The sequence below is a fragment of the Myodes glareolus genome, chromosome 8 (assembly GCF_982192425.1).
Source record: "Myodes glareolus chromosome 8, mMyoGla1.1, whole genome shotgun sequence".
Classification (NCBI taxonomy): domain Eukaryota; kingdom Metazoa; phylum Chordata; class Mammalia; order Rodentia; family Cricetidae; genus Myodes; species Myodes glareolus.
The window spans coordinates 7996841-8009964 of NC_142033.1; the positions used below are offsets into that span (position 1 = coordinate 7996841).

Genomic DNA, 13124 nt, shown 5'->3' on the forward strand with positions numbered 1-13124 from the left:
GGTGTTGGAATTGCATCTGACCCGAAACATTAATTTACTAGAAATACTTTTCAGTAATCAGAATAAGCTGTTTCTCAAAAAACTGTCTTTTAAAATCTAAATGAAGTTGTCTTTGGGGATTATATTTCAGGATACTTAAACACAGATATTTCTTAGAAATATCTTTACCCAAAGTGTATTTTCTGGAGCTTGACATTAATGCCCCTCACAGCGGTTCCACTTAGCTGCACCACCAAGTCTTAGTTGTTTATCATTTGTCATTCCTAAGAGCAGGTCAGATTCGTTCATGTTTCCAGCAAAACACTGATGGTGTTGCTGACAAGTATTTTGATTACTTTGATTACTTAATCATTATTTGATTCTATTAATTTTTACTTAATGTGAAAGCTTTTTCTTTAATAGAGTCCATTTTCTACTTTCAACTTTCTGTGGATTCTCAGGGTTGAATTCAGGGCACAGGGCTTGTGTTTAGGCTCCTCTGCCCACGGAGCCGTCCCCCTAGTATTAAACTGTTGTGCGGTGCTTGATCTGTGAGACTAACCACAGGTGTTTTGAAAATAAGGAAGGTACATCCATGTTTTTAGGATATAATTTGAAAAGCAATGTATTAATAAGCTATCTCATTTGTTCATACAGAACTCTGAGCCTCAAGTTACACAAAGTAGGGGGTGTCTGGGTATGAGGGCAGCACACCTTAGAATAAAAGGCATGCCAATGTTACCTCTGAGATAAAGCCAGAACTTGAGTTCAGATGTGACCCTATTTTAAAGCCAAAATCAAACAAACCCCATGTTTTAGCTGTATATGGAGAAAATTAAGTCCCTTGTCCAACAACCTTCCACACGGACCAAAGGGTCCTTCTGGTTACTACAGTGAGCATGTGAAGGCATTCTCCAGAGCACCAAAGGTAAGGCTGCTGGCGGTCTTGCTAACCACACTTCCTGCAGAAATGGCTCACCAGCAGCCAATGGACATTGAGCTCATGTGCCGTCAGTGTGAACTTAGGACTTAAAACAGCGTTCTGTGTTTGCCCAGTGTATCTCCAGGTGTCTGTATGACCACAGAATTAAGGCAGCTCCTTATGTAAGCAAACATGTCCCACTGGGGACAGGAGAGGCAGTATATTTTCAGTAAATGAAACATTGATCAGAAACTTTTCTTCAAAATCTTCCCTAACCTTCACACATTGCTATTCTGTGTTCCCGCAGCTCTCCTGCTGCAGTCAGCTGGAAGGAGCCACCCAGTGCAGACTCCTCCTGCAGACACCCGCAGCACAGCGGGATGCAGCCAGGTGGCATGTCGGGACCATGTGCCACAACCATGCAATTTTAATTTCTTTACTTTTGAGCACTGTAATAATTGCACTTGGTTCATCCTCTTTAAAAATCACAGGTGCTCACAGTCATCTAAAAAGTTTATGGCAAAAGAATAGAAGCTTAGGTTGCGGTCTCGACTTCGGCCCCGTAGTCAGTGCATGATCTCGGGAAGAGTGGAGAGAATCCAAGCCAGTAGTAGTGGGCATCCCCCTTCCTTCAAAGGTCTGGGCCGCCATTTTCCGTCCTGCTGAGAAGAATGGAAAGATGGAGAGTCTATACCACACCTGCTCTGGTCATCTATAATAATGAGCCTGTCCTTCTGCTGGCACATCTAGAAAACTGGATACAGCTAGGCTACTCTGCCATTGTGATTGGCCTGATTTCTCTCTTTCCTCCTTTTGTAGGCTTTACTTGGCCACACGGATACTGTCACCTGCGCCACAGCATCACTAGCCTACCACATAATTGTTAGTGGGTCCCGAGACCGAACCTGTATCATCTGGGATTTGAACAGACTGTCATTTCTAACCCAGCTCCGTGGCCACCGAGCTCCCGTTTCTGCTCTTTGTATTAATGAGTTAACAGTAAGTAGAATATTTAGGAAACATGCTGACCAGACTAAACTCAGACCGAGTCTCTCTAAAGCTGATGGATATTTGAAGGGGCGTGGTCGATCAATAATTAACCAGGCCAACTCAATACAAAAAGATTTAGCTTTTAATAAAAGGGAAAAACTTACACGATCAGATATCCCACAAACACCAGGTGAGCAGGGAACCAAAGAGAGGAAGTGGCAAGGCACTTGGATCTTTTATTTGTTTTGTGTGGCCCCAGGGGGACACACCTTAAGCAGAATGTGATTGGCTGAACTCCCCTATCAGATATTCACATTGTAGGAGCCACTGCTTGAAAAGCAAGTGGATATTAAATTTTATAATCCAAACAACAACAAAATGCAAACCATAGGATTTTTTAATAGTCTAAGCATTTTGTCGAAATTCTTTGTACAGTAAAAACTATTAGCCACTGGGTCCATGAACAAGAGAAAAATATCAGGTTACTTAAAAAACAGTTTTGAAAGTTACCAGAAGATGCTAGCTTTTTTAAAAGTTAGTGTTTCATATATAAATAATCAGAATAAAATGAATATATTGGCAGACCAAGGCCTCCTAAGGTAGACCAGAAGGAGATCCATTGCTAAGCTGGAATTATAAGCAAGGGGAGCTCAGGTGTGGGTTTACAAAAGCCGAGGCCTCTTGTGAGACTTCCTCTCTGTGAGGCATCCTGCATAAATGGTACTCCATCTGCAGAGCAATCCTGGGAATTAACAGCAACCTACCTGTTGGCTTCCTGGCTCCACATTCTCATTTGCGTCTTACCCTGGCCCTGTCCTGGGGCTTTTTTCTTAACATAGTTTGAGATTCTTGCTCTCATCCACGCAGCCTTTTGTCTGGAAGGACCCTTATAGCTTTGGTTTCTTCTAGGTGATACTGTTTGTATGACTTAATGTTCTCAACATTGTAACTAAATTCCCAACAGAAACAAAAGAGAAAGGGTCTATTTTGGCTCAGGGTATGTAAGTGGCTATGGTTCATCATGGTGAGGAAGACATAGCAGCTAAACCATTCTAGTCTGCGGGCTGTAATGGGTATAAGACATTTGTTAGTACTGAAGTCTGTAAAAAGCAGAGAACTCAGGCCCAAGCAGGCTGGAAATAGGGCCAGGCTGTAGCCCTCAGAGGCCCGCCCTGCAGTGATCTACCTCCACAGATAAGCCTCCTTGCTCAGGAGTCCAATAATTCCCACCATGGCCGTCACCCGTGTCCATGAGTCTGTGGGGTACATTTTACACCCAAACTGTAAAACTGTGTGCTGTGTTTTAGTCAGATATCCTGCAGTCACTCCGAGAAAGTCAGTTCCAGTGACTCCCACACAGAGTGCCCACTTGCTGCGAACAGTGTGCTCAGAGCCGGGAATGCATGGGGGTACGCACTTGTGGGAATCCCATTTGTTTGGGGTCTTGTATGAGCACTGTACCTAAAAAGGTTTCTAAAACTGTGGGCACAATGTAACCCCTTGGCCTTGGGGTTTCTTAGTGAGATGCTTGATGCCAGTATTCAGAACACTTTGGTCTAGGATTGTTCCTAAGTAGCTAGAATCATGTATCTAGTCTTGCCAGGCCATTGTATACCCACATAATTGCAGCCAGGGCTTCAAACTGGACAGATGCATTTGGGTTTGTTGAAGATGTTTTAGTGGAGCTGGCTCAGAGGTTAAAGGCACTGACTGTTCTTCTATAGAACCAGGGTTCAATTCCAAGCACGCACATGGTGACTCACAGCTGTCTATAACTCGTATCTGATGCCCCACATCTGGTTTATGTAGGCATTGGGTGAGCACTCATGATGCACAGACATTCATACATAACAGTCTTTTAAAGATGGTTTGGTAATGTCTCAGTGACTTGCGGAAAGGTTTCTGTCTCTGGCGTACCTCCCACCGGCTTCCCTTCCATCCACCGCTCTCTGCCCAGCTTCTCTAGTGAACTGCATGGCCTGTCCTCTTGCTAGGACCCATCAGGTTGGTAGGTTTCCCTTTCTGCTGTGAGTACAGATTTGACAGTAGACACACAGCAGTCTGTAGACTTCTCGGTTACTGAGATGCCGCACTTCCCAGCTCATAGTTTTCCCTCTGATCTCTGGTCCTGGTGTTTGAGTTCATTACTTCTCGCCTCCATTTGTGATCTCTGGCTCCAGCAAAGACTCTGCTTTCAATTCTTGAAGCTTCTGTTGAAGATACCTGTATCAACAAGCACCAAATTGTAGGTTACCTCAGAAATCATACAGCTACTAGACTTCAGGGCGTAAGGGTTTTGAGAGCTAGGCATGGGATATGAAGCTCAGAATGAAGAAACAAGCTCCTCCTCTTCTCCTCAGGGGGACATTGTGTCCTGTGCCGGCACATACATCCATGTGTGGAGCATCAACGGCAACCCGATTGTGAGTGTGAACACGTTCACAGGCAGGAGTCAGCAAATCGTCTGCTGCTGTGTGTCCGAGATGAACGAGTGGGACACGCAGAATGTCATCGTGACAGGACACTCTGATGGCGTGGTCCGGGTAAGTGACCTCAGAAAAGCCTTCATACTGTTCTGCATGCATACACACACACACACACACACACACACACACACACACACACACACACGTCTGGAGACTTCCATCCGTGCTTCAGACTGGAGCCTACCTGCTTTCCCCAGAAACCTAAACGCAGCCCTATTTTTCTGCTTTCTGTGTGTTGGCATCCCGGAAGAGACAGTGTGCACACTAAGCTCTATAGTCACTCAGATTTTCCTTTTCTGTGGAGCTCTAAGTCCCTTAATTGTCCCCTTTGTCAAGGTGACTGATTGTCACTCTTCTTAATTATAGGCTCAGATTTAGAGACAATGAAACTGAAAGCCACACCCAAACTATTGCAATGCCTCAGGCAGCAAGGGGGGTGGGCTGTGTGTAGTTCTGAGGCTACAGCTTCCACTGCTAAGTGTTACAGGCACTACTGAAATTGCCACAGATGAGTGTGCTTGGAGGTGAGGTTTGTCTTCATGTATGCAAGACTTCACAAGTTTTGTAAAGTTTACTTATGTGGCTACTGTCTTAGTTGCCATTACCACTCCATCGCTATGAAGAGACCAGGACCAAGGCAACTCTAAAAGAAAGCATTTAATTGGTGGCTCCCAGTTTGAGAGGGCCAGTCCGTGACCATCATGGCAGGGAACAGGGCAGCTAGGGCGCAGGGGCAGTAGCTGAGAGTGTGCATCTTATCCTCAAATTGAAAACAGAGAGCAGAAACAAATGGGGAAAGCACGGGAGGGAGGAGGGAGGGAGAGTGCCTCAATTCAGAGCTCACTCCCAGTGGCACACCTCCATCAAAAAGACCACACCTCCTACTCCCCAACAGTCCACCAACTGGGAACCAAACATTCAAATATATGAACCTATGGGGCCCATCCTCGCTCAAACCTCCACAGTGACCATGACTATAAACTTAAACTTTCTTGACCTCTGTCCTCTAGTGAGGGGAGTTACCATGTGGGGCAAGCAGGCCCGCAGGTTCAGAAAAACATATTTAGAAGCAATAACCAGAACCACACACTTGCCCCTCAGCCTGCACCTTCATGAAGTAATGTGTTCACTGGCTCCAGTCTGACTCTGCTGTGTGTTGTTTCCACGTTACTTTATTGCAGTTCTGGAGGATGGAATTTCTACAGGTCCCTGAAACACCAGCTCCTGAGCCTGTGGAAGAACTAGAAACGCAAGAAGGCTGTCCTGAAGCACAGATAGGTATTTAACACTCTGATGGTTTAGGCCACACCGAGCATCTCAAATGGACAAGGCTGGACGCTGCACTTGGCACTGTCTCTGCTGCTGTTCCTATGCTCCTGTGTGCCTGGTTTGCTCTAGTTCACCAGTGCCCTCCCAGGAGGCCGTCTGAGCTGACATCTACATCACAGGCAGATACAGGGGTGCTTTCCCTGCAGTGCTGGAGGCCTGAGGTCTAGGCACAGTGCTGGGTGAATCAGGCAGCTCCTCACCTCAGTTCTACAGCTGCTGTGCCCAGCTGGTGGGGTGCAGTGTGGACAGAAACAAGTGGGTGCAAAGCTTTTAAATTGTTAAGCCAAACATCAGTCCCCAGGCCACCTGCTCCTGCTCACACGGGCAGTAATTGCGACTGAAGGCTGTCATGTTATTTCAGACAGACAGTGCCAGGGAGCCAGCAGTGCCCTGCCCCGTGCCGCTGTCCCCACAGAAGCTGCCCCTCGTGCTCTAGCACTAATGACTTGGAAGGAATCAGCTTTCAGTTTGGTGACCTTCACGTGACCTCTGTGTTTCTGCACACAGGGAATTGAATGACTTTGGTGATATAAGGGGCTTCTCCGGGAAAAGGCAACACTATCAGAAGGGCACAAAGTGTCTGCTTTCTGTGTCAGGAAAAATAATCCCATCAGCAGGACATTTTAATTCTCACGTTATATTGATAATGTAATTCCCACAGGCTACACTGTAGCCTCAGAAGAGGTTATCTGAGGTGGTGATGGGGAGAAGTACAATTTGGAAATTTTGATTCAGTAACTGTTTGGGGGTTGGCTGCCTGTTTTATCTGTCATTGGATTACGGGGTCTAGTGAGAAGGGAGTCTTTCCTTTAATGACTAAAAGAAGATAAGTAAATAAGATGGAAGAAGGGTCGTACCCAGGGTAGAGAGACATTCCTGTATCATGTCCTGTGTATTCTGCTGTGGCGGTTTGCAGAAGGGGGAAGGAAGCGGTCTACAGGGAAGGACTGAACAGTGCCGGGCATGAGACTCGAGGAAGGCAAGCTAGGGGCTCCCAGGAGGTCAGAGTCACGCTCGGCAGCTGGGGACTTTTGTGTGCTGACAAGGAAGTGTGTGTCCGTCTGTGCACCTTTTCCTGGACCTTCTCTGGGAGATGCGACTGCAGCAGACAGATCATTAGTGTGAGGAAATGGCAGTGGGAAGAAGATCCAAGATTTAAACTTTCATAAGCAACGCACTAGTCTTAGAAGTGGCATGGTTACTGTCTGCCACAGCCATGGCCCTGTGCTTCTGTTCTTTCTCCACTGTTTGTAAGGTTATAGGGGCAGCAGTTTAGAGAAGAATGTCCAGTACCAAGAGGTTTGCAGAGGGAGAAGATATAAGCAATTGGGTAAGATTTTAGATATTGAAGTTGTGTCCTCAAAGACAGGTAGCACCAGCCCACACAGACATGGAAGACAAATTCACGTAGAGAAACAGTGCATACAAACCTCCATGATGACGGGCAGGTTGTGGGGAGAGCCAGAGGAGTCAGGCTGATAGGAAGAGTGTAGTCTGGGTTCTGCTGTGAAGGATAAAATGCCAAGCTAAGGATTTTCTCGGGCGTAGTCTATAAGATGAATTCTAAGACAGATCCTACTTCTTTACTGTCTGTAACCTTACTAGAAATACTTGGCTGCAAGTGTTCTGTTGTTATTGTGGCTTTCACCAATAGAAGAAGAGCAAGCAGGACCAAAGGAAGTCTAACTGATGTGTCTGCCATCTCCCCGTTCCTTATGCTTTACCCAGGGCAGCAAGCCCAAGATGAGGACAGCACTGATTCTGAAACAGAGGAGCCGAGCATGAGCCAGGAGCCTAAGGAAACGGCCAGCCAGCCCAGCAGCACCAGCCACAGGCCCAGGGCAGCCTCCTGCAGAGCCACTGCCACGTGGTGTACGGACAGCAGCTCCGATGACTCCAGGCGCTGGTCAGACCAGCTCAGTCTTGATGAAAAAGATGGCTTCATATTTGTGAACTACTCTGAGGGCCAGACCAGAGCCCATCTGCAGGGCCCCCTCACCCACGCCCACCCCAATCCCATCGAAGCACGAAATTACAGCAGATTGAAACCTGGTAAGTTGAGGTCAGGTGTCTTTCTCCCTGCCTGGGAGTGATGAGACAGGTTGTGTGATGGGCCCTGGGGTCCAGCTCCCTTGGGGCCCTCTCCTAGGCCACAGACCAAGGCCTCTGACAGTTCTCCTAGAGATCAAGCTGGGCCTGTTTTAAACAAGAAACCACAGTCCAAAAACGGCCTCCATTCCTGTAGCTCCCTTGGTTGAGTTGTCTCTGTCCTCCACTTCTCCATTCCAGGGTACCGGTGGGAGCGGCAGCTGGTGTTCAGAAGCAAACTGACAATGCACACGGCCTTTGATCGAAAGGACAATGCACACCCAGCTGAGGTCACCGCACTGGGTGTCTCCAAGTAAGGGCCAGGCTTTTGGAGCCCATCTCTCTTTCTGGGTCATTTGCATAGCTAGGGACCCTTATTTCAGCCCAATTTTTGAGACATGTATTATGCTTGTAGCCTGTCTGATTCTTCTTGTCTGATGCTTGCCACTGGGTGGATTTCAATTCTCAATAAATAAAACATAATGCTCTCTGTGTCTTTTAAAGACACAGCAAAGTTTGAGCCAAAGAAAATTGAAATGGGAAAATAAACCCAGGCTAGGTTTTATTTTTTTTTTGTCTCTCTTAACTTAACTTCCTTTGAGGGAATCGGGCTTCCTCTGAACACCGTGAGCCCTGGACCAGAGCCCTTCTATTCCACAGGGACCACAGCAGAATCCTCGTTGGTGACAGTCGGGGCCGCGTGTTCAGCTGGTCTGTGAGTGACCAGCCCGGCCGCTCTGCTGCTGACCACTGGGTGAAGGATGAAGGTGGTGACAGCTGCTCTGGCTGCTCCGTGCGCTTTTCCCTCACAGAAAGACGGCACCATTGCAGGAACTGTGGGCAGCTCTTCTGTCAGAAGTGAGTTATTCATGAACTATTTCTCTCATAGAAAGTATAGAAATAATCACAAAAATACCTGCCACCCTGACTTCAACTGCATGTGTGCATGCCATCCGGACTGTTGTAGAGGCACACGGGGTATGTGCACATCCACACTGCATGCATACATGCCATCCAGACTGTTGTAGAGGCACATGGGGTATATGCACATTCACTCTACGTGCGTGCATGCTGTCTGTACTGTTGTAGAGGCACACGGGGTATGTGCACATCCACACTGCACATACATGCTGTCCAGACTGTTGTAGAGGCACATGGGGTATGTGTGCATCACACTGCATGGAGACCTGCGTCCATCCCACTTTCACTGATGGCTCGTTACTGTCCATGAGTCCTTCCAGCCCTCAGCATTTGCCACTCTGTACACAGAGTCTGGTTCTTTTTCTCGGCTTTACACTGCACCGTTTGCACTTTTCTGTAAAGTTAGACTCCGGTTTCCAATCCACTCACAGATAACCATTATTCTAGTGTGTTCACTGCAACCGTGTGCCAGGTAGTTCACCTCAGGGCTCTGCAGGAATTGATTCCTAACACTTCCTCCTGAGGATCCCTGGTGTTAGCATCCCACCTTGCAGATACTGTGAATAATGCTGCAGTATGCTCCATCCTAAGTGCCAGTTTCCTCCCCGGACACAGACTTGACCCTGGGTCTTACCTGGTCTTGCTAAAGGACTCCTAGAACAGCAGCGCTGCTCCGCCTGGCCCATAGGAGATTCTTAGTCATGCTTGGTATGCCAGGCCTTTGTCCTTTTGCCAATCTGATGGTTAAGGAAGTGTGTCTTGTTGTCTTAACTTGCAATGCTAGAGACATTAGTGTCTTTTCAGGCACCTGTTGGCACTCAGGCTTCCTCTAGGAAAGCCTGCCCGTTTTCCTTGTAGGTTTTCTCTGTTGCCTTCTTTTTCTCCCTCCTTCCTGTCTCTGTTCTCAAGTTCTCCGTTTGCTCTGGACTCCAGGTCTTCGCTGTGCCGTGCACATACCTACTTCTATTTTAACTTTGCATTTGTTCTGTCTGGTGCACAGGCTTCAGTTTTGGTTGCACTTACTATACTCAGTTTGTGCACATATGCTAGAATTTTGGTATCCTAAGTTCGATCATATAGGAAATTGTATTTTCTTTTAACATTTTTCAAGTTTTACTTTTTGTATTTAATCTTTAATCTATTTAGAGTATCTTTAGGTTATGATGAGGCAGTCTATCTTGGCCCAGAACAAATGTGAGCTTGTCATCACCTGATGGCCCATTCAGACTTCCCTTGTCCTGCACACACAGAAGGGATCCCCTGGATATGCTGCTCTGACACCTCTGACACCCACATTGTCTTATTGTAAATGCCCTCATAGAAAACACCTGTCTAACCATTTCTGAAGGCAGGTTCTGAGGTCTCACAGGCAGCACATGGTTCCTGGTGATTGAGCAAGCTTATTGTTGCCTCACCGAAGCCCTCTGAGCGTGTTCTCTGTGGGTAAAGGAGCTTGTCTTTAGAGCTGTTGAGCGCACCGAGTGATAGCAAGTGTGGGATGGAGGCTAGCTGGGCTTCTAAGGTGTTATAATTACTGTTTTTTTTTTCTTACACCCCCGTTCTGAGAAGTAGATTGCAAGGTACATTAGCAGGAATGTCACTGCCAGCATGTCTGCCTGGGACTCGAATGAGGTGGGGCAGAGGATCCTGTCACGTGGCACTGTGCTGTGATGTTGTAATTATGGGTGGAGCACCCCAGTGTAAAGCTCAACACTGACACCCACCTGTTCTTTGTAGTGGTTTCAGAATTAAGTGTAGGTAAGTCTTTAAGTTCTCCATTGCTCGGATATGTGCGGTGAAGGCTGTTGAGAGCCTTGACCAAGTGGCAGCTGCTGCTTTAGCAGACAGGGCCAGAATCAGCTATGTAGGAAGGTACAACCTTCCTGCCCGCTGCTGCCGAGAACTGCCTCCGTCTTGAGTGTTTGAACAAATCTTAAGCACTTGGCTTATTTTCTGACACTCAGGTTAACAGATTATATGAATCTGCATCTCCCTTTTGTGAGAATCCAAGCTGAAAGTGATTTAATGCCATGCCTGGCGTCATTTCCTGATTTATTCTATGGAAAGAAACCCACAGTACTTTTTAAAGACCATGAACATATCTTAAGTACTCTGTGGGAGCACTTCTCTCACAACAATAGAAATAAGAACACTTCACTTAGCAAGAAAAGCAAAAAAAAAAAAAAAAATGCCTTTAAGAAATGATTGTAGTACTGGGGCGTAGTCTGCTTGCAACACTTGCTGGCATGTATTCCCATTTATGAGACCTCCAACAGTCTCACTTCCCAGGGTTCAATCTCCAATACACAGAATGACACACATCTTTAATCTCAGCACTCAGGAGGCAGAGGTGGAGCCTTTTGAGTTCAAGGCCAGCCTGGTCTAGGAAGCAAGTTATAGAACAGCCAGGGCTACACAAAGAAATCCTGTCTCGGAAAACCAAGTGACAAAAAAAGAAGAAGGAAGGAAGGAAGGAAGGAAAGAATAAAAATGTTCAAAGACAAAACATGTGTGGTAGCCAGAGTGCCCTTTTGGATGGACAGTGGTCACACAGCACAGTTGCTGATTAGAACAGTCAGCTTCTTCACAAAGACCCAAAGCATCATGGGTAATGCCGCAAACCAAGTTCCGTGGTTGTGTGTGAACACTGGAAATCACAGGAGAGAAACAGAAATTCATAAAACCTTGAGATTTGAGACAAAGGCACCACAGGAGAAATATCCCACACACCTCTCGGCTGGCCCAGCTGTGCTGCCAGGAGACTCTCAGCTGAGCAGCAGCCGGACCCTGGAGATCCTGTCCTGGGAGCAGATCACCCCACCCCCACCCCTCGCACAGGCTCATAGCTTCTCTAGGCGAAGCCTGAGATCTGCAAGGGGCTTATCACCTCCGCTCCAAGTGAAGACCCATTCTCTGTATCTGGACTACTTCAAGATCAGAATCCTGGGATTCTCCCCACCCAGGAGACTCCACAGGTACTCCGCCACATTGGATCCATCCATGTGGCTCCGGGGTTACTGTCTCAAGAACCAAACATGGGTCAGAAGACACAAACTATGCTACATGGGAAAACAGATGTTGGCACGCGGAGATAAAGTGTGTGATGCATAAGGATGGTGGAGCTGTCATCAAGGGTGTGACCAGTTGTGACTGGTTTTAAACAGGGACCTGGACAAAAAGAAGGCTTTGCACACATTGATGTCCACCCTCCACACGCCACTTGTATTCCCAGGAAAAGAACTGATCCCATTGTTCCCATCACAAAGGACCCTCCAGAGGTGGCCTTAGCAGCGTAGCAGCCCCAGCCATGGCTAGGGCCATGGGACACATAGCCATGAATGCCTGGAGAGAAACTCTGCCAGGGAGACTGGCCTTCCACTCTCGCCCACTCCGGCAAGCATTGCAGACTCAGGAAGAGGAAAGTTTGCAGACATCCCCAGACACGCTCAGAGTGGGGAAGAAGTCTGCAGTCCCAGTCCATGCAGGCATGGCCACGGGAGCAGATGAGAGGAAGGAAGCTCCTACTGTCAGCACAGCTATGCTGGTCCTGGCCGTAGTCATAGAAACACATCACCTGGTCATTACTGCTGACAAAGGTGGGCAGGGGTGTGCAGTGGTCCTGCCCTGAGCTCTTCCTCTAAAACAGCTGGACCCATGCCTTTAGTCAGCAGAGAGCCTTCCGGCCCCTCAACTGCACTGGTACAGCTGGCGACAGATCCTTACAAGCAGCAACGTGGACAGCAGCGCCTGAGGAAACCTCTATGCCTTAGCAGTCAGCACTGCACCTCACACTGACTGCACTGCTAGAGTCTGCCCATCGCCCAAGTCCATGCGGCAGGGGTTCCCTGCAGCCTCTATCCAACAGGTCCTGGGCCCAGCCTCACTGATGGCAGCCAAGGAAGCCTGAAGCCACCGGGAGATTACATCATAGTGAGTGCTTATCTGCACGTGAACTCAACACTGTACAGCGGATACTCTGAGACACAGCCGTAGAATTATCTTTAAGAAGGCCATCTCATGAATGTGTGGAGACAGTCACCGGTCCCAGTTCGCTTGCTGCTGTAATGAATGCCATGACCAAAGCAACTTGGGTCAGACAGGTTTGGTGGCTGACACTTCAGGGACACCAGAGCAGAAGCTGAAACGGTAACTGGGGAGAAACCATGGAGAAATACTCCAGAGTTTGCTTCCTCTGGCTCGTGCTCAGCCAGCTTACACAATCCGGACCCACAGACACGCCCACGAGCCAACTGGAGGAAGGAAGTCTTTCCATTGAGACTCACTTTTCCAAGGTGACTTTCCAAGGTCAGGTTGGTAGTTAAAATTAACCAATATATCACCATGAGATGTACAGATCCCATATGAGAATGCAGAAAGTATGAAAAGCCATGTAATACGACACGTCCTCA

The 13124-nt window shown here is 47.6% G+C and overlaps 1 protein-coding gene across 5 annotated transcripts in view; it reads left to right on the plus strand.

Annotated features, from left to right (window-relative positions):
- Positions 1 to 13124, plus strand: part of Wdfy3 (WD repeat and FYVE domain containing 3) — a 242562-nt gene that overhangs the window by 223855 nt on the left and 5583 nt on the right. For all 5 annotated transcript variants that reach the window (XM_087908832.1, XM_087908830.1, XM_087908829.1 and 2 more), the window contains 6 exons: positions 1721 to 1900; positions 4252 to 4434; positions 5559 to 5655; positions 7435 to 7758; positions 7996 to 8107; positions 8455 to 8652. In XM_087908832.1, coding sequence (XP_087764958.1) covers positions 1721 to 1900; positions 4252 to 4434; positions 5559 to 5655; positions 7435 to 7758; positions 7996 to 8107; positions 8455 to 8652 — 1094 coding nt within the window. The remainder of the gene's footprint in view (positions 1 to 1720; positions 1901 to 4251; positions 4435 to 5558; positions 5656 to 7434; positions 7759 to 7995; positions 8108 to 8454; positions 8653 to 13124) is intronic.